Raw genomic sequence first — 22,079 nt, forward strand, 5'->3', positions numbered from 1 at the left:
TACTTCTCCTTATACACACACCTCTATTACTTCTCCTTATACATGCCTCTATTACTTCTCCTTATACACACACCTCTATTACTTCTCCTTATACATGCTTCTATTACTTCTCCTTATACACACACCTCTATTACTTCTCCTTATACACACGCCTCTATTACTTCTCCTTATACACACACCTCTATTACTTCTCCTTATACACACGCCTCTATTACTTCTCCTTATACACACACCTCTATTACTTCTCCTTATACACACGCCTCTATTACTTCTCCTTATACACACACCTCTATTACTTCTCCTTATACACACGCCTCTATTACTTCTCCTTATACACACACCTCTATTACTTCTCCTTATACACACACCTCTATTACTTCTCCTTATACACACACCTCTATTACTTCTCCTTATACACACGCCTCTATTACTTCTCCTTATACACACACCTCTATTACTTCTCCTTACACAGCCTCTATTACTTCTCCTTATACACACACCTCTATTACTTCTCCTTATACACATGCCTCTATTACTTCTCCTTATACACACACCTCTATTACTTCTCCTTATACACACGCCTCTATTACTTCTCCTTATACACACGCCTCTATTACTTCTCCTTATACACACACCTCTATTACTTCTCCTTATACACACACCTCTATTACTTCTCCTTATACACACACCTCTATTACTTCTCCTTATACACACACCTCTATTACTTCTCCTTATACACACGCCTCTATTACTTCTCCTTATACACACGCCTCTATTACTTCTCCTTATACACACACCTCTATTACTTCTCCTTATACACACACCTCTATTACTTCTCCTTATACACACACCTCTATTACTTCTCCTTATACACACGCCTCTATTACTTCTCCTTATACACACACCTCTATTACTTCTCCTTATACACACACCTCTATTACTTCTCCTTATACACACACCTCTATTACTTCTCCTTATACATGCCTCTATTACTTCTCCTTATACACACACCTCTATTACTTCTCCTTATACATGCTTCTATTACTTCTCCTTATACACACACCTCTATTACTTCTCCTTATACACACGCCTCTATTACTTCTCCTTATACACACACCTCTATTACTTCTCCTTATACACACGCCTCTATTACTTCTCCTTATACACACACCTCTATTACTTCTCCTTATACACACACCTCTATTACTTCTCCTTATACACACACCTCTATTACTTCTCCTTATACACACGCCTCTATTACTTCTCCTTATACACACACCTCTATTACTTCTCCTTATACACACGCCTCTATTACTTCTCCTTATACACACACCTCTATTACTTCTCCTTATACACACGCCTCTATTACTTCTCCTTATACACACGCCTCTATTACTTCTCCTTATACACACGCCTCTATTACTTCTCCTTATACACACGCCTCTATTACTTCTCCTTATACACACACCTCTATTACTTCTCCTTATACACACACCTCTATTACTTCTCCTTATACACACACCTCTATTACTTCTCCTTATACACACACCTCTATTACTTCTCCTTATACATGCCTCTATTACTTCTCCTTATACACACACCTCTATTACTTCTCCTTATACACACACCTCTATTACTTCTCCTTATACACACGCCTCTATTACTTCTCCTTATACACACGCCTCTATTACTTCTCCTTATACACACACCTCTATTACTTCTCCTTATACACACACACCTCTATATATATATATATATATATATATATATATATATATATATATATATATATATATATATATATACCATTGTATAGCCATGGGGCAGCAATTCAAGTTAAATAGTGAATAGGCACGTGCTGTGCAGCTCTGCATATAAATATTAAGTAGTTACCCGGTTGCTTAGCTTCCATTTACCCTGTAACCAGAGAGAGATGTCAGAAGCTGGGTGCCTCATGCTCACCATAGGCATGTGTATAACATAAGGTGAAGTAATACAAGTCATTTCCATATAGAAGGATGATCTATCTCTGTTCAGTCAACTCACAGGGATTAGTAATATTAGAACCACAGCCCTCAGCATTCACATGTGGAAAGCTGTTGAGGACTGCTGGATAGTGATCTTCATTTTTTACTACATCATCTATTGGACTGCAAGCTCTGCAGGACATGGACATTACCCGGCCTTTCTTTTTATGTGCTCCAGCTTTTACATTTCTCCATAAAGTGTCCCTTGTGGTGCTGGCTGCTTTTGGGCAATATTTCAGGAAGAAAAATAAAACATGTTATTTTCACATGTCGTGCAACAGATCTCATAGTTCACACATCTACTCTCTTGGTAATGGACTCTAATTCCCAGCATCCCCCAAAAGTCAAAGGATTAAATTCATTCATATTTATGTCTTCAATAAGAATGTGGTGGGGTTGTCCCCCTGCTGATCCTCAAAAGGGGATATATCTCTAAAAACATAAACTAAGGACCAAAATCAATCTATTCTCCATTCTACTCTCTTAGCATGTGATGTCGTAGACACAGAGCATTGGACTAAAGAATCAATACAAAGATTTATTAACAACTAAAGGTCACTTTAGCCACTCACTTCTTGCAGGTTTGCATTTCTGAATTGCCTGAGCCATTCTTCATAGAGGGTAATACAACAGCGCTCCTAGTGGTTGTATAAATATGGAAACTATCAAGTAATATAGCTCCTGCATCTACTATACAGGGTGGCTTTTGTAATGAGCCATGTTGAGGAACATTCAGATGACTGGAGGGTCAAAAATATGACATATCACCCTTATTTTCACAGTCAGGCATATTTATACCCCCAGTGGGGCAAACCAGGGCAAGGTCTAAGCATAACATGGGCATTGCCAAAACGCCAATAAATTAAATCCAAGAAGATTGACTTCTTTGAGTCCAGCTATTTTCTATGCACACAATGATGTATTGCAGCCTCATGAAATTGCATATAGCTCACCCACATTGATCCTGACAGCTCCATTTGTTGCATTGACAAGATCCTGTTATGAAGGTGCACATATTAGCTTCTGGGGACACGTAACCCCTGTGGGACCCCTGAGGTTTAAGTGGCCTAGTAGACACTGGCAGAGGGGTTGGTTAATTTGATACAAGCACATGGGATATAGTACATGTGCAACTTGAAAACACCAAATGAGTGACCAATCTGACCATCACTAATAGAGGGAAGCGGATCATGTTATGTTAGGCCCAGAACTATGAAACTAAGCCTCTCTACCGAGCCCTGTTGGTAGTGATCTTTAAAGAATGTAATATATATGTATATGATTCTGGCGCCAGTGGGCCTGAGTGGAATGTACAGTTAAGATTTTATTTTATTGTGATTTATGAAAAATCTTAGTTAATAATTTCTAGATTACATCAAGCTTGTGAAAATATCTGTTATGTATTATAAGAGCCTAAAAAACTGGTTCTTCCAGCTTTGCTTACTCAAGATACTAAACTTCTACCAAAGTCTCATTATCCACTCCTTAGTCACATCCGGACTGCAGTAAGTTCTTGGCTTGATGGGCTCCTGGATTCATTGCCCAAGTTTCAGCTAGAATGCATCACACATACTCCGACATCAGCACCCTGCTTTTGATCAGCAGCCAACAAACAAGTTCAGGGGAAAGTCTTATCTACAGCTTATATTACTATTTAACTCCAGCTACTTGTACTAGCCCTATCATCCTCATGAGATTTCTATATTTAATCCATAAGGTATTATAAATGAAGGGAATTAGCATCAAAAGGAGGCTTTGGTCCTTTAGAAAACCCACCGTTCTTGAAGACTTTGCAAGAAATGCTCAGAACTCGTTCGCTCAAAGCAAAAGACGATCAATAAACTCAAAAAACACTTACCAGGAACATGATCTGAATTGCAAAACCCTTTAGTGAGGTTTATCCGATGGCTAAAGGCAGCTATGTGGTCAGATAATTGACTACCTCAGGGTATGTACAGTAGGAGGCCATGCATAGACCCCTCAAGACCGAGTTGGCAGCATATTTGCCTTTGTATGGAGGCCCTTGAAGGGCATGTCTGACTGATATCTAGTCAAAAATTAAGCAGTCAGGTGAGGATTGTAAGAGCTCTGTTGTTGATATATGGTCTTTGTAAGCCTTCAGTATAATCAAATCATTGGCTCTAGCCAATGATTGGATCAGCCCGACTTGGCCTCCTAGTGCATGGGCAATCAGGCAGTGGGAGATGTTATAGATTGAGGCCATAATTTTTTTTTAATTGTTTTTATTAATTTTCCAAACATGTACAACATTTCCTTTATGTTACATACATCCAATTGAAGATTTATAGTAGTCATCAATGTATTGCCTAATAGAAAATGAAATAAAATTAACATTTAAACAAGGTTAACATAATGAAATATATTCACAAAAATAAATTCCAAGTTTACAGAGGTTATTTATCAAAGTCCAAATTTGTCTCAATATTTTCTGAAAAAAAATCAGACCAAATCCGCACAGGTTTTTTCGTCTTATTTATCAATACACTTTCCCTGAAAATCTTGTTTGCGGGAAAAAATCCGAAAAAATAGTTCCACTCGAAGTCTTATATGTAACCTCGGCAGGTCTGAGATGGCGGATTTTCAGATTCTGACAGTAAGAAGTACGGTGACTCCTGGGGGGGTTCTTGTAATCGTTCCAGACCATATAAGTGTTTTTGTTTCTTGCAATAATATGTTACCCCTCAAAGTTTCTGAATCATAACATGTTGTATTATGAAAGGTATAGGTTGTTAGGTATCAAAGTGGTTGTGGGAGGCAATTGATGTATGTAGTCCATATGGAAATATTTTTTTGATTGAGGCCATATTTGATGTAATATTAGGTAGTATAATGCTGGCTAAACACGTGCAAATAATGGGAACCTATTTTTAAGATACTGGACCAACCTGGTCTTCACCCAACTTAAGCTAGCCATAGATGTTGAGATTTTTAAAAGATCAGATCCTGATCGTGAGACCACGATCTTCTCAGAACGATCGTACGATCGTACGAATTTACCATCAACTAAAAAGACCAATTTACCAGGAAAACAAAGGGGAGCTGCCTGCTTGGCCCTGCAAACATAGAGAGATTGCACTGGGACCGACAAAGATTTTTTGACCTGGCCGATCAATTTCCCGACAGATGTTGGCCGAAAAATCGTAAGATGTACAATCGTTCGAATACCACTAACCACACGATAATTGGTCGGGCTTCCCTAAAATCGGTCTATGGGGAGCTTTAGAGTAGGAACCTTCCAGTTATTTCATTATCTGCCTCCAAGTCATGTGATGTGATCAAATGAAATAATTAGGAATACCAAACCAAATCCAAATACTTGGCAGCACCAGATATTCCTGGCGCACAGAAGAAGAAATTTACACATTTTTACTGTTACAGGGTTCAGATTTGGTTTGGTGAGGCCCTTGGATTCGACTGAATCTTGCTAATAAAAGCTTGGATCTGGCCAAATCCTAATCTAGGGATTCCGTGCATCCCTAGAAATTACAACTTGCATGTAAATGCATCTAAATAGCTAAATAATGGATCCGATCAAGACAGATCAGTTACATTGCCTATGTCAAGGTCACCTATAGTCAAGCCTAAAATAACACAAACATGGTCCAACTTTTTTTATCTAACTGAATGATCTGAAGGCCAGATATTTGGAAATTGCCTGATTTGGCAAAGAGTATTGTGATCCAACAAAATTACACGGTGACCACCATAGTACCACCATAGTACCCACATATGCATTGATATTGTAGCCATACTTCCCTACTTCCTTACCCTTTATACCTAAAGGCAGATTTGATAGCCATCAAAAATTATAAATCAACTAATAGTGACTATAATTTCATAATATATTGTAGTCACCACTACTATTGTTGTGGATCCTAATTAAATCTCTCCTGCCAACCACTAGCCTGTTTCTAATTTCCCTACAGAACTAACAGCAGTGTGTAATTAGGTCTGTCCTGGCACAGGTAGCCCATTCTCTGTCGTGTTCGTGTTCTAAGAGATAAAACAAAGAGCACTAAGGATGAGGCAGCCAGGAGTGAGAAGCATGATAAAGAATGAACTCATTGTACGTCTGGCCACTTCCACTTATACAGTTTGGGTCCATTGTCTTCATAATTCCCCTCCATTTATTGACTCATGCGCTAGAAAGTCTAGTTCCTGCAACTATTATGTAATATTATCATTTACTGTTGCCTTTTTAATTTCTTATTTGTTACATGAAGATTATTAAACCTGCACGTCAGTTTGGATAGGACTGGGCCCTCTGCAGCTCCAGTTTAGTCCATTCTGCTTTCTGAGGATGCAGAGACTAGCCAACCCCATGTCTACCCTGCACCCGCCACCACTCTGCCCCTACTTACTTCTGCACCTATTGCTAATGAAGTGGGCATTTATCATTTATTCCAAAACTAAGGGCATTAATATGAAGTCGGCCCTCCCTTTGCTGCTATATCAGCCTCTGCGAAGGCTTTCTATTAGAGGCTGGAACATTGTTGGTGGGAATGGATTCCATTGAGCCACCAAAGCATTAGCAAGGTTAGGTCCTTCTCTGGTCATGGTTTTGAATCATAGCATACACTTTTGGTTGAGCTGAGGTTCTTGCACTCCTATCCAAGGAAACCAATTTTGTGTGGGCTTTATTTTGTGCTTGGGGGTATTATCCTACTGAACTGCAGCTTCAAAGAACAAGACTTTGCTTCCACTGGAACCAGGGCCTTCGATTCAAACCATTTGAGACCCAAGCAATTTTTTTTTCTTTTCTGCCAAATGTTATACTAGGGGCATTACACATTCAGACAGGGATTGTTCTCTTGGTATCCACCAAACCCATATCTGTCCTTCAGACTCCCAGATGTTACTCAATGAAATGCAGTGTCATTTTGCCCCTGGCTTATTATTTTAAATTTAGTTTGTTTTTTTTTGTTTTTTTTGTTTTTTAATTCAGGCCCATCCGATTCCTCTTATAGTCTTGCTACAAATCCTTATCTGATTCCTAGACTAAACTGGACTCAAGCCACCAATGTAAAATGTGCTAAAGAAATTGAAACCACAAAAGGCACATTTTCTCACTAACTTCATACATTAACGTATTTTTAAGGCGAATGACATTTCTGTTTTCAGGCTGGCACTGCTCAAAAAGATTTGCTTTAATGTCTCTGTGCAATTCTAGTGACAAGGCAGTATGATCAGATCAGATTGGGTCGTAGAGCACTGATGGAGCAGGTGCTAAATATCTGTATTTCCCCCAGCACTGGCATGGTATGGGGCCTTCTATTATTGTATGCTTTCTAATGATTACTGCAGTTTGTGTCAATAGTGCGTCAATGTATAAGTACCCAAGCCTATTGGGATACAAACTTGAAGTCTGTGATCCTTATGATATTATACTTTTCAACAATATTTTTGCCAGCAGTGAAAAACTCTGGTTCCAGGATTGTTTGACAGGCCCCAGTAATCAGGAAAGGGCACTGTTGAGTTCGGAGGCAGGAAAACTCACCCGTTTTATTTTCTGTAGCCCCCAACGTTTTCAGATGAATTTTAAATGAGGGGTTTTAGTCTCAGAAGCACAGGGAGACACAAAGAATTGCAGATTTACATTCGTGCACAGTCATTCAGGGTCACAGTCTCTCAGCCTTGCAACAATGATCTCAGTCTCTGGCTGCACATAGTATCTCAGTCACACAGGATAGCAGGATTACAGTCCCACTTAGAAGATAGAGGGAATCCTGGGATTTTTGCTCTCACAATTTCCATTTTAATGGAACACACTATATAGGATAAAATTCACCCACTGGTTTTTAAAGCACATGGCATCTACAGACCAGTTTTACCATTATAGGCCGTGGTTAGTGTAGTAAATGGTATACTGATCAGAATGAGTAGAATCTAAGTTTCATAACTAAGTCCAAGAAATTTCAGCAAAGGGGTTGTGCAATACCAGGACTCACGATTCTTGATAAGCAATGACTAAAACATTGGCTAAAGGTGAGGTGACTTACTTATTATTTATGTGGCCTATTATGGCCCTTGAACAGTTGGGCCCAAATTTATTATGTGGGCACCCCAAGGCCAGACAGTCTCCATACCCACATCTACACACCTGTACTGGGTCTTGACCCAGATTTAAACAACCGCCCCTGATTGGCACAGGGGTGATTATTGGCTCTCTGATGTCTATGTTTTCTAGTATTTGGGGCCCATCCAGCTGAAATCACCCCATATTGTTGTAGCAGTCTCCTGAAGGTATGCAAGAGCTTGTTAGGTGTTTGTCTTTTGAAAAGATACAGCCTTTCCACATCACAAATGCCTGTGAAGCAGGGTCATATTTCCAACACTATTGCAACAAATGAATTGACTGCCAAAGGACAACACCAAATGTGCCTGATAGGAAAATTATATGTAAAACACATAAAAGAAGAAGTTGGGTGCTTCTTAGAAAACAATGGGAATAAAAGGAATACACGACAAGCAGTTATTGGCTGGCAGCCAAGCGGTCTTGACCACAAATATTAATCTGAGTATAGGTTTGAAGCTATGCCCTCCCTGATCATTATCTGATTGAGGCTTGGTTAGATATTGCTGAGGCTGAAAGTTCCATTGGCTGATGATTGTATTGAGATACAGAGGTAGTGCACAACTAACAGTTCTGCATGGGGCTTCCCATGATCTTATCGTTGGCCCAAATATGAAGGATGGGGTCACTACTGCATCTGTTTGGTTGCAAACCAAACTGTCTGACATCTACCCATGTTGAACTGAAATACGTAAATTACAATTTGCAAACTGTTTTTCCTAATATACCCAAATGTATTTGTGGCTGGTGTTAGTCTCATACATAGTCAATCACATCTTCTAGTCTATCTCTATTAATCCTTCCATGTGATTGAGGCTTTCTAAGATTAGTGGGATTTCAGATGTATCACATGTTAGAATGTCCTATGTATTATTATTAGTTCCAAGTACCGGATGGTGGGAGCTTTCTCCTCGTAACAGTGGGCCGCTGAGTGTTGGAGCTCAACAACACCCGGGGATACACGCTTTACAGGAACGTGTTCAGGCCTCACTCTGATGACTGAAAAATGTAATATTTGCCCTGGGTTACTGACTTCACTTGAGTCCTGCCCCCACAAGTGCTTAGCTGTTTGCTCAAAGCTCGGCATTTCCAGTATTTATACAAAGGAGTATAGATAAAGAATGTCTTTGTAAGGGGAAGTAATCAGCACTTGTGAAAGAAATTCCTGTCTGCTAGCAGGGATAACCTTTTGACAGAGGGTAGGAGGGGCCATTAATAATACACTGTGATAAGAAAGGTGAGTACTTATCAATTCAGCCCTTGGGAAACATGTAGTAGGCCAGGACTCCAGCAGCAACATTGAAGGAAGATGATGAAAGAGAACAAAGCACAGTGATGTGTACAAAAACATATATAAAGGCCTCCATATCCTGGGGGAATTAGAAATTCCAGGCTATACCTCAGTTTCAATGTTCAGGTAGATACCTGGTAGGAGGCCAGGATCTAGCAGGATACCATGGATATCATTAATTTCATAGCAGCATACACTACCCGAAGAGCAGCATGGGTAGTTCATTTGGTTCTTGAGCTAAGTAGACTTTAGTAAAAAGTATAAGTCACAATAATCAAGTATCCACCTATCTAAGCATCTTGAGGATTATCCCACTAGTGGCTTCCAGACTTCCTGTTCACTGCCAGGGGACCAGGATGTAATATAGAAATCCAACTTCCTGGTCACTGCTGCCTGACCCCAGAATACTGATTATCATGTCAAAGAAGGATTGACTGATTCATGGTGGCTTCAATAGTGCAGCAGTTTTTACCAAGTTTAGTAAGTCCTGCCAAACAGGGGCAGGCAAATTAATGGTGGACATACAATGGTGTTTCAAGTTTGTGAACCATTTTGAATTTTCAATATCTGCATAAACATGTCCTAAAATGGGATCTGCTTTACAGATCTCGTGTGTAGGGTGGTCGGCTTGGTGCATGACCAACTTTCTCTTGAGCTTCAGTTCATGGACAGATACCGTGAAATTTCCCTAGAGAATTTGCTGGTACAATTTAGAATGAATAGTTTCATCAATGTTGACAAGCAGTCCTGGCCCAGAGGCAGCACAAAAGACTCAAAACATGATATTGCCACCACTATTTTTTACAAATGACATATGACAAAAGTTTCTATTTTGCAAAAGCTTTTCTGTCTACAGATTTTTAGCAAACTATAGTCAGGCAGCTTTTAGTTTGTAGTTGCTTTCCCCTTGGAACCCTGCTGCACACATTTAGTGATTGGATAGTTCAATAGTGTTTTGATAGTGGACACTGTGAACAATTAAATTCTCTCTCACTTTCCCACCCACTTAATTCTGATCCTGCCCACTTCCACACCTTGTGTCTTATTCCCTTCCCTTTGGATTGTAATCTATTTTGCACAGGACCTTACTTACTTTTTGTACCAGTATTGGTTGTGATGTATGTAAAGCTGGCCATAGATGTAAAGATTTTTAAAAGATCCGATCGTCATCGTGAGACCACGATTATCTCGAAACGGTCGTACGAATTGTCCATCAACTAAAAAGACCAATTTTCCAGGAAAACAAAGAGTAGCTGCCTGCTTGTCCCTGCAAACATAGATAGATTGCACTGGGACCAAAAAAGATTTTTTAACCTGGCCGATCAATTTTCTGACAGATGTCGGCTGAAAAATCGTAAGATGTTCGATCGTTCGAATCCCACTAGCCACACGATAATTTCGAAGGATTGGTTGGACTTCGCTAAAATCGATCATTCGGCAAGAAAAATCTTTGCGTCAATGGGGACCTTATCTCCATGGGGCAGATTTATGAAAGGTCAAGGTGAATTTTCGAATGAAAAAAATTAGAATTTGAGCTATTTTTTTGTGTACTTCAACTAGGGAATAGTCCAAATTCGATTTGAATTTGAAAAAAATTTGAATATCGAAATTTATCATGTACTGTCTCTTTAAAAATTTGACTTTGACCATTCACCATCTAAAACCTTGCTGTTTTAGTCTATGGGGGACCTCCTAGAACCCATTTGGAGTCAATTGGTGAACTCGAAAACAGACCTATTCAACCAAAAAAAACCTTCAACTTAATTTCGGTTGGTCTTTTTGAATTAGAATTTCGGCGTTTTTTCAATTCGAAATTCGACCCTTGATAAATATGCCCCTAAATGTTCTATGTATGTAATTCATGTGATTTAGTTGTATAAACACCTTTACTTTAACAATACATTTGTAGCCTTACAGTGCATTTGTTTTAAAGGAGAAGTAAAGTCATTTCACACTTGGGGTGCCAAATGTTAGGCACCACCAAGTGAATGTATTTACTTACCTGAAATCCCGGGACGGTGCTCCTATCAGCCGAAAACTGCACCAGCCTCGGGTTATTCCAGTGAGCACCACGGAGCGATCCTCTTCTGGCTTCTTCTTTCTTCTTGCGGCTGAGCATGCGCATTAGAGTGAAAAGCCGGATTTTTACTAAAAAGTCGGCTTTTTCATTCTACTGCGCATGCGTCTCCCCCATGAAATTTGGAGAAAGAAGAAGCCGGAAGAGGAGTGGTCCATGGTGCTCGCTGGAATAACCACCCCGGGCCAGTGTAGTCTTCTGCTTATAGGAGCACCTGCCCAGTGTTTCAGGTAAGTAAATACATTCCCGTGGTGGTGCCTAACATTTGGCACCCCCAAGTGGTAAAGGACTTTCCTTCTCCTTTAAGAAGGGGTTAGTGAACCCCATTTGCTGGAAAGAGTCAGAAGATGAAGGCAAATAACTCAAAAACTATAGAAAATACATAATAAAGACCAGTTAAAAAGTTGCTTAGAGTTGGCCATTCTATAACATACTAAAAGTTAACAGAAAGACGACATACCCCTTTAATGCCAGAGCCTTGGTAGGCAGAAGAGGCATGTGTTTCAAGCACAATCCAGGCAGTGTTCGGTACCAACAATACTCGGTGCTGCTCTGCTTAACACTATATATCAGAAATATGGAGGGAGGGCTTGACATATTTTGTACAAATAAGGGGGGTTTGAACATGTCTAAAAATGACATTACTGGTTTTTGGTTTGGTTTTGGTTTTCAAACATGACTATGACAATAACTGACCACACTCCAAATATAGTGCAGTGTGTGTACAGTAAGATCTTAGCGTAAGAGGAATAGATGGAATAAAAACATGGAATGGACAGAACACATTGCAGTGCCCCCTGCTGTAGAACTAATGATTTGCTTGAAATCTCAGAAATAAGATGAATAAAAAGAAACAGGGGAATTTCATTGGTCCGATATCTGGAGAAAACATAAATAACAAAAGGAAATGAAGACTATATTTAAGATAATGCTATTTACATGGCAGCTAACCTCACGACAGGAGAATGACAAAAAGCTGAAGAAGCCGCTCGGACAAGTGGTGAAACGTTTTCAAGTCCACTTGCCTTTGACTTAATTCTGCTAGATACCTAGCCTATTGTGTTCATTGAAGCATTATATTATACATATTCACAAACTGCGTCCTAAAAATCCTACCATAAAAACAACGGTAATTCTCAGTCACAAATATCCTCCAAGTGCAAACATACGCTCAGATTTAGTCAGCCTCATATTAAAAACATAAAATCTGATGTCATAAAAAGAAGTCTGTGGACCCAGTGAGTAGACTATGGGCCTCCAGTTGCCCAGCACTGCCATAAAAGATTGGACAGTGTATAGACATCTGTAGTGAACATTATCTGTTCATTTCCAGGTGGTACTAACAACAATCATAAATCTGAAGTTAGGGTCGCCAGGTAGAAAATAATAACTCACCGCAAGAGGGAAGAGGCCCCGGTGCACCGCCCTGATCCCTCAGCACGTGGAGCAGACAATCTGAAAAGTCTTTGGAGCAGGCACTCAAAGAAGGCAAACTTCCACCAGGCAATAAGTTCAAAGTGAAAAGAGTTTATTGTGGTTTATCCCCGTCTGCATCAGAGATGTCCCATTGCTTTCTGAATATGATTTTCCAATATGAAAGTTCTTCCTCCCCATCATCATCATCTCTAAGACCAATGGCACACTGCCCCATATGTATTTGCACTGACAGTAGGGAAATCCGCTGTTACTGTGCCACACAGGCAGATTTCATCCACAAAATGCACACTGGAGTGTCAATGCACACACATACAATCCGCTGTTACTGTGCCACACAGGCAGATTTCATCCACAAAATGCACACTGGAGTGTCAATGCACACACATACAAGGTTGTATTTAACCCATATTTGCCTTTTCACTGCTGGCAAGAAAAACTCAAAGTGTGCCTCAAACCTAAGGCTAGTGCCACACAGGGGCCGATAGCAGTCTGCTGAAATAAAAAGGACGATTTCAGCCCCTACGTGGGCAGTAGTTTCCTCTTCTTTTTGCATTTTGTGTCAGCTTTAGTGTGAACAGCCACGGCTGATTTCAGAGCAAAATTGCAAAGTCTCGCCAAAATCAGCCGACACAACAGTTCCTGATGCAAAAAGGAGAGAATGCCACTGCCCGTGTAGGGGCTGAAATTGGCCTGCGTATATCAGCAGGTTGATTTTAGCCTCTTTGTTGCACTTGCCTAAAGCTACTGGCAGATCTGATGATTCTAAGCATTATCTTCCCCAAGCCATTTAAGGCTCAGCAGAAAGGGAGTAAAATGCTCAAATGCTCCATGCAAAGTGAACTGGAAACATCATCAAGCATCCGATCCTGTCAAGTGACAGAAGCAATTGGCTTGCACCACGTGCTTTCATGGCAAGGGCATACTAAGTGGATTGTCCGCCTGGTGTTGGCCTGTGGGGAGCAACACAGAGTGGAGATCAGCACAAAAACTTGAATGTATACATTTTCAATCTGTGTAGCTCCCCACAGTCTGAGCCAGCCTGTCAATGGAGCGTGCGTTGAAAAAGGGATCTGTTTTACTTCTCCACTAAAAATATGCCTGTCAGTGCTAAAGTAGTGGCTTATTTAACCAATGAAATCCTCCTTCCTGCTGCACTGACCCCTGAGATATGCCTGTTAGGATTAGTGGATGACCTAGCACCCTTACTCAAAACCAGGTACCTGCTGCGAACCCTTCTTTTCTATGCTTAGAAACAGGTAGCAATTAAGTGGAGTCCTCATCCTCCCACTGTAAAGCAATGGGTTAAACTAGTTAACAGCAGGCTCCAGATGATAAAATTAACATACCTAGTGAGGCACTGTCCTCAAAAATTTGAAAAGATCTGGGATCCATGGCTGGAGGCCTGCCCTGAAGCAAGCTTAATGATAGACTAAGCTAATATAGATGGAGCATCCTGTGACTGCTTACTGGTCCTCTACATAATGTCATTATTATTGCCACACTATAGTCCTGCGTGACTACCTGAGATTAGTATGTGTTTATAGCTCCTTCCTATTGCATTGCCTTGTTCCTGTCTGAATGCAAACATGCTACTTTTCTGTTGATATGCTGTGGTCCTGCGAAACCGAATATATGATACTTGAAATGCCTTTATTGTTTTGTGTTGTGTGTTTAGAATGCAAAATAAAAACCTTTGAAGCGGATTCTCTGTTGGCAGGCGTATTTTAGTTTTTTTTAGTGTACTCTTAACCTTAAACATTATACATCTAACACTTGACAGGAGTCATAGGGATGGGTGAATTTGACCCGTTTTGCTTTCCAAAAATTAACCGCCGGTGAAAATTCGCCGAAATGCATTAAAGTCTATGGGCAAGAATTTTTTTTTTTGATGCGTGCCATTTTTTTTTCTCCCATTGGAGTCTATAAGTGTCATTTCCGTGGCAATATTATGCAAAAAAATTGGCTCATCCCTAGACAGGACCTATCTCTTGATGGTGATTCAACTTCACTTTCAACTGAGGGTATTTTGAACATTGAGCCCTGCTTCCGGAGAGTTACAAAAAGCTCGAAACTGCCCTGTCATTACCCTTAGGGTTTTTCTTTCAGGGAAAACAAAGTCACATTTTGGCTCCAACCAAAGCCTATTTGCATCAACCCCCAATAAACCCCACCCCCTGATAAATGAATGCAAATTCCTGCCTGAAAGTCACAGCTTTGTTTCTTCTTGCTTGCTGCTCTCCCCTAACTGATCGAGAAAAGGGGGTAGAATGTGTGGTATATAGGTTTGTTTGTTGGTTGCACTATTATATCTCTATAGTTCTAATAGGAAATGAAGTGTGATGCAGAGAAGCTTCTCCCTTTACTGGTGACAGATAAAAACAGCAGCCTATAAGGTGCAAACAACTTGACATTTCTGTTCGCGGTATTCTGAGTAAGTGAAGGATCGAATGCCGAAAAGTGTGTTTGTTGATATGTTGAGCATCACTTTATTCCAACAAATTGAATGTATGTTGAATGCATCAAACATGCTCAAATATAAGAGCCCTAAAATATGATAAAGCGACGCCCTACACACAATATTGCAGCAAGTATAAGTTTGCTTTAATAATATTTTATGTACAAACAGTTTACTAAGTTAAAGTGAAAAAAACAAAAACCCAGTTGCTTCATATAGCTTCTGAGGCACTAAAAAAACAAATTGGAATAATACGGAGAAGATTAGCATGGCCCCAGCACAAGGATAAAAAAAACCCAACAACAAATTCATGCCCTTACCCCATACCCAGTTATTATTGTTGTCCTCCAATACACCTGCCCTCAGGGCTGCCATTTTTAAATTGCATAGCTCATTAAGCAGCCCCACCCTAACCACCCATGTCACTATTTACATGAAAAATTTCCTTCGGGAGAGATTTCCCTCCCTTTTTCCCATAACCCTAACAGGCAATGAACCTAACTTTTTGCAAGAGAAGAGACTATTGCAAATGCTGTAAATAATAAATAGGGGCCTTTGAACTGTCAACATGAACTTTACTTTCAATTGAAGACACAGAAATCTAAATTTGTATTTACATAATGCTCTTTTTAAAGAGGAAAGACAACGGGTCAGTTGTAGACCATGCACTGGTTAAAAGGTTACACCCATAATTCAATACTACACAGAGTACAGCTGTATTTAACTAAATGGATTAGCTGCCCCGCCACCTGTGTTTATGTGTCTTCACAAGAAGTTGGGATGTATTATATGCAAAGTAATATTTGCATGATGCACAATGTCTTATGTATCCAAAGCCAAGTGCCTTCATGTTAGACACAGGATAGTAACCAAATATTGTGTACAATGGAATAAAGTCTCTGGGTTGCCCACCAATGATGGCTGTGTATTGTAGACAAATATCAAGAGGGCTGCCACCTTGATCTCATTGGAGAAAGGGTCCTGGATTCCTCATAAAACAGTTTTCCAGGTTCCAATGGGGAAAGCATAAATGTTGCACCTCCCCGTCTCACCTCCTCTTCTTTGTCTCCTTCTTCTGTTTCTTTCCAAGTGTGACTGATTGCATTTTAGGTTTCTTCACCACTTCTGTACTCTTCACTTCTTGGGCATCAGATTCCTGGTAAAAAGAAAAAGAAGAGCAGCGTTTGTGAGGTTTTTTTTTTAACATAATTTACACTTTTCGACTCTGAGCAGGCCCGGACTGGCCATCTGTGGGTTCAGGCAAATGCCCGATGGGCCGCTTGCTTTACAAATGAAAATGAGGTCCATCTCCAATATGTAAATGAGCCGATGGCATTAGAAATGTAAAGGAGTTGTCCGTAACAGACGCCCACATCTAAGCCAATACCTGTATTTGTTAGTGCACATGTAGGTGCTATGGGGCGGGACCAGTATCTCTGCTATCTACCCAATCTCCACGCAGTAGGACAAATCTCACACCTTGCCTATCTACGATCCAAAAAAAATGTGCAGCGTTGCCTGCCCCTCAGCCTTAGAACCCAATGGAAAAGAGCAGATTGTACTCGTTATTTTATTGGGTCCATGTTGTATGGGGTGAGTTACTGCTAAGTGCTGGGATGAAAACTGCAGTTGCATTTTGCTGATCTGGCTTCAAAATCACACAGGCATGGATCTGGGGCCAAAACTTTAGAGTCAGGCTAGTTTATGTGGTTTCAGCACAACGGTTATATAATAATGCTGGAGATTCTATGCTAATGAACTAATTATTAATAAATAGAGCTCTATTTATTAATAAACAGTAGTTCTAGTAAACCTTAGGGTTGAAAATATTTATCATGCACGTGAATACATGGGCTGTTTTGATACTTTTGCCAGGGCTGCTTTTTCCTCCCGGTCTGGCACTGACTCTGAGAGCAATGTTTTTGTAACTGGGATTAATAGAATAAATTGGACCGCTTGATAAAATATCATTACTGTGCTTCAGTTGGAAGAAAATACAGATACTTGGAGGGGCACATGGGTCATAACTGTTGCTTTTGAATCTGAGCTGAATGCTGAGGATCAATTGCAAACTCACTGGACAGTTATGTCCCACGTGCCCCCCCTTAAAGTCGCTGACTAACTCAGAGTTAGAGATCTGAAAAGCAGGAAGTTGTGTTCTGTTCTGTTAGTCATCTGGTCACTCCAGCCTCATACCTCCCAACTGTCCTGTTTTTAGAGGGACAGTAGTCCCTCTTTTGACAGCTCAACCTACAGTCCCGTTTTTCTCTGCACTGAACAGCCAGAAAAAGAAACAATGTTTCTAACTTAATTGGCTTTTGGCACAGAGCCCAGAACAGTCACCAGGTGCACTTGGAATCTTTTGTTACAATTTCAGATAAGCAAATAAGTAATTGTAACTATATAAGATAATAATTCTCTTGGAGAAACTAGGACTCACGGCTTAAAGGGCAATTCACCTTTTTAATAACTGGAAAAAAAACACAGAAATGTGTTAAAACTTTCATAACCTGCTAAATTGAAAGAACATGGTAATTATGGGGTGTGGCCACAAAATTGGGCGTGGTCAAATTTTTTTTGTCCCTCTTTTTATTTCCAAAATGTTGGGAGGTATGCAGCCTTTATACATTACATTTTTGGCTAACTAATTAGAAACATTTTTTATTTTGCACACCCAGTTTTTATTTTTACACTGAACTGTACATTTAACTCAGCAAAGGATTTATGGGTAAGAGGCTTCAGGTTACTATAAGTGTATGCACGCTGGGCAAAAGTTTTTGGGTATTAGTTGCCTATTATGGGGTCTATAGATCAGTAACTGAAAAAAAACATACATATGGATTTAAATTAATCTTCAATAGGATTCTGAGAAAAAATAATCTCTATGCAGGTGGGCAAACCTTTGCTTAATAAAGTCTGCTAAGGCGGTATTCTCTGTGCTAAAGAGTGGCACTGCTAATACTTAAACTGGCTGTATATGGCAGATTTAATCTGCTGAATCAGCTCCTCCAGTCAGCGGCATATCTGTGTATTGGGCCACAAATGGGTCTGCTGGACTAATATCTGGCCAAAAATTGGGTAGATATCCAGTGCCAGCCGATGCCGGCCTAGCACCCTAGGTAACCCAGCTGGTCCTGTCATCTCCCACCCTTGACATATATAGTCACGTATGCAGGGCCAGGCAACCCAGCCGGCCTCTTGGGCCCCCCATCATCACTCGCGTATGTGAGCGTGTGCATACTAACATGCACAGGAGCACATTTGTGCGCTTTGCAAATGTAAAGCTGGACTTGTCCATCCGGACTAAACGAAGGCAGCAAGGAAGGTACGTGCCTGGCACCCCCCAAGCTTTGCACCCTAGGTATGTGCCTCTTCTGTCTACCCCTAGTTCCGACCCTGCAGATATCAATTGCGCAGGTCTGATATCCCATCAGATGAGGAGTGCATGATGAGGGTCTCTGAAGGCACCCAATGGGTGACCGGCCCAATCTGGCCCAGCATGAGGGTGGTCAGATCTGGCCATATAAGCATATAAGACTTGTTCTGCCAGTACTGTGTTTAGTGCAGTCCCTTGCATTGAGTCACTAGCTGCAAAAGTACACACATGTCTTCCATACCATTTCCTGGCCCTTGTTTTTAGGGAATATAATGGCCAAAATACAAATCAGTTGGAAGATGGCTCCACAGTAAAGGCCATAACGAAGCACAGTTTCCAGAAGTCCTGGCTCGGGAATGTCTGGTGGGGAGAGATCCAGAGGTTCCGGCATTGTCTGAACTGTGGGACAGTAATAGAGTATATTATAAGGCTTGAATACACGATACTAAACAGTATATTTCTATGCAATAGTCAAAAAGCACCACGACTTGTATAATGTAACATGAACATCAAAATGCAGAAATGATACAGATGTGTGTCTGCCACAAGAGAAAAAGTGTGGGAGTAGAACAATGCTTCCACTTTCAGGCAATCATTCCTGGACAAGGATATCACAACATATAGGAATGCCTGGCAATTATACTGTAAAGTGAATCACTAAGGTGTCCTGTATTCCTAGAGCGGAGGCAGGACTGAGAATTTTGAATCTCGGTTCCATAAAGGATTCAAATGTCAGTAGTAAATTAAGCAAGTATATAAGGTTATCAGCATGAAACAGATACTGATGTGTAGAATCAAACTCTATATTTACTTCTCAGTTTTCTATGGATCTGACTAATCAGCTGCCTAGAATAACACACACACTGATTAAAGGGCACCTATTTAAAGTACAATTGTTTCTCCCACTGGAGAAGTGGGCCAATGCGGTTTTGGGAAACAATACTATTTGGGCCAGAGAAAGCATATAGTTAGCACTATGAGTAACACTTTGAGTAACACTGTCTGGGGGGAGTAGCTGAAAATTTCCAGGTTTGTGACGTCACAAGAATTGACATCATGCACAGAACCTGAAACCACAGAAAACGATCCCCTGACATCACTAAAGTAGTCTGTGTGTGTGCACATCAGATTTTTGCCTCATCATCAGAAATCGGGGGGATGCAAACGTTACGGGAGACTGGCGGACACTAAAATCTGATAACTTTCAATAGAATATGGGGAGTTGACAGCTCTGACTATGTTGTGTGTGCATGTGTGTAATGTAGGATTGGGGAGGAACTCCCAGATCTCACGTCACATACATAATAATGCATAATGAATCTCCCCGAAGACCATGGAACATGGCTGCTCACACCAGGAATTCTAACCAGTGCAGGCTGCATAATGCTCACAAGCAGGGCCGGAACTAGGGGTAAGCAGAAGAGGCAGAGGCCCCCAGTTTACCCTAGTCCATGTTCTCTCTTCCCGCTCTCCTCTGTGTCACTGCAACTCTCTGGGGGAGAGATGTGACAAGCTGAGGTGGCAAGTTGGGTTGGCTCTGCTCACAAGGAGCATTTTCTGGCTAAAATAATAATGTTTATCCCCAATCAGAGTGCAGAAAACAATGCTACTATGATAGGTGTCCTTTATTGCTTATACAAGCAATACCTTAAAATGCACAGGCAACAGCCTCCATAACACTGGAGTTGCAAAGTAAAACCAAAGGACCGGGCTTAAGATGGTATAATATGGTGTTGGCTGCCTATTTGAAAGGCATTTCTATAAGTTAGGAGAACCCCTATTGTACCAACCTAAAGTTTCAGCTTGTCAATAGCAGCAATGATCCAGGACTTCAAACTTGTCACAGGGGGGTCATCATCTTGGTAAGTGTCTGTGACACTCACATGCTCAGTGGGCTCTGAGCAGCTGTTGAGAAACTAAGCCTAGGAGTCATCGCAAATTATCAAGCAGAAAATGAGGTTGGCTTATATTATTAAATTCTGATGCTAGTTGCAGTGGTTTCTGTGCGGCCATTTAGTAATTATCTGTATTAATTACTAATCACATTTATATTCTGTGTGTACTGTATATTTTGAGTCGGTCCCTAAGCTCAGTAAGTGACAGCAGCACAGAGCATGTGCAGTGAATCAGCAGAAAAGAAGATGGGGAGCTACTGGGGCATCTTTGGAGACACAGATCTTTACTGCTAAAGGGCTGCGGTTGGCTTTAGCAGTACATAATGTACAACATTTCTAGCTACTTCTTTAGTTATGCTTTAGTTCTCCTTTAAGCTGGCCATACATGTGAAGATCCCTTCTTTGGCAACAACTGAGCAGATCCTTGCCTGATCTAGCCACCCTTGTGAAGTCAGTCTGGGGGATGTTGACAGGCTGATACTGAGGATCTACTAATAATAACATTACAGTATAGCCTACTATATAATAAAACACAGTTAAGTAAATCAGTCTTATCCTAATTTAATTTCAAGTTGAACTTGCATGCACAGGAATAAATAGGTGTTCTCCTACATTAGCCTTCAAGCTGAGACCCTGCCCCCCCAACTCCATGTACCCCCAACGGTTCCAGCTCCACAATTTGGAAACCAATGGGAACAAATTTAGATATTAGAAGGACCCCTTGGGGAAGAATTAAAGACAAATTTTTAAATGGAACAATTTATTTTTTCAGTCCATAAAACAGGGATGTCTGACATGTAGCTCTCAGCTGTCGGGGGTACTGGTAGTTGCAGATGGGACATTCCTGATAATGGATCTCCCCCCACTCCCCTTGCATATCCCAGCTTCATGCATTGTACTAAAGCCCCTCTCCTCTTAAAGGGACATTACTGTATGATCATTATCTCATAGCATAGGCATGCTCCCTTCCTCTAAATGTATAGGGCACCATAAAGAAGGTTTCAGTTGCATTTTACCTCGTACTAACGTCAGTATATCAGAGCTGCAGAGAGATCCTTTCTGGTCAGCGTCTGTGCTGAAATGAGGACTGGGCGTGTCCTTTCATTCTCCCACAGGAAGTGGTCATAACTGTGAGTGTCAATGAGAACTATGCAATAGAAGCTCAAGTCCTGCCCCTGTCTCTGTGCTCCCTGCCCAACCAAACTGTGTCACAGCTTTTCCAGCCTTGTCAGTCCTTTGAATGGACGTGAAGCTGCATATCTGCGGATTCACTTTAATTCCTGCTTTTCCATTCATACCAGAAGAACAATATAAAGGTGGCCGTGAATGTGTATGGTTCTCTGCACAGTCCAGAGACTGTTGGCACATCAGTCAGGAACCCTGCCACTGTAACAGCCTCACGTGGAGACATGCCTTCGCCATTAATG

General features: G+C 40.8%; 1 protein-coding gene and 1 non-coding gene across 2 annotated transcripts; one reads left to right on the forward strand and one right to left on the reverse strand.

The window, feature by feature from the left end:
• Nucleotides 1-15,505: 15,505 nt before the first annotated feature.
• manbal.S (mannosidase, beta A, lysosomal-like S homeolog) lies at nt 15,506-21,800 on the reverse strand. Its single transcript, XM_018238397.2, has 3 exons — nt 21,669-21,800; nt 18,999-19,156; nt 15,506-16,537 (listed from the first exon to the last, which is right to left on the reverse strand). The coding sequence occupies exons 2-3, from the start codon at nt 19,146-19,148 to the stop codon at nt 16,430-16,432; spliced, it is 258 nt and encodes an 85-aa protein (XP_018093886.1). The 5' UTR covers nt 19,149-19,156; nt 21,669-21,800; the 3' UTR covers nt 15,506-16,429.
• On the forward strand, nt 15,589-15,699 carry LOC121399214. Its single transcript, XR_005964826.1, has one exon. It is a non-coding gene; the product is annotated as a U6 spliceosomal RNA (small nuclear RNA).
• Nucleotides 21,801-22,079: the final 279 nt, after the last annotated feature.

The sequence above is a fragment of the Xenopus laevis genome, chromosome 9_10S (assembly GCF_017654675.1).
Source record: "Xenopus laevis strain J_2021 chromosome 9_10S, Xenopus_laevis_v10.1, whole genome shotgun sequence".
Classification (NCBI taxonomy): Eukaryota; Metazoa; Chordata; class Amphibia; order Anura; family Pipidae; genus Xenopus; species Xenopus laevis.

Excerpts from the sequence above, each read along its gene's own strand:
- manbal.S (XM_018238397.2), bottom strand. The coding sequence starts at position 19,148 with ATGCCGGAACCTCTGGATCTCTCCCCACCAGACATTCCCGAGCCAGGA. Across the intron at positions 16,538-18,998 it reads AAAACAAGGGCCAGGAAATG|GAATCTGATGCCCAAGAAGT; the intron begins GTATGGAAGACA and ends TCTTTTTACCAG.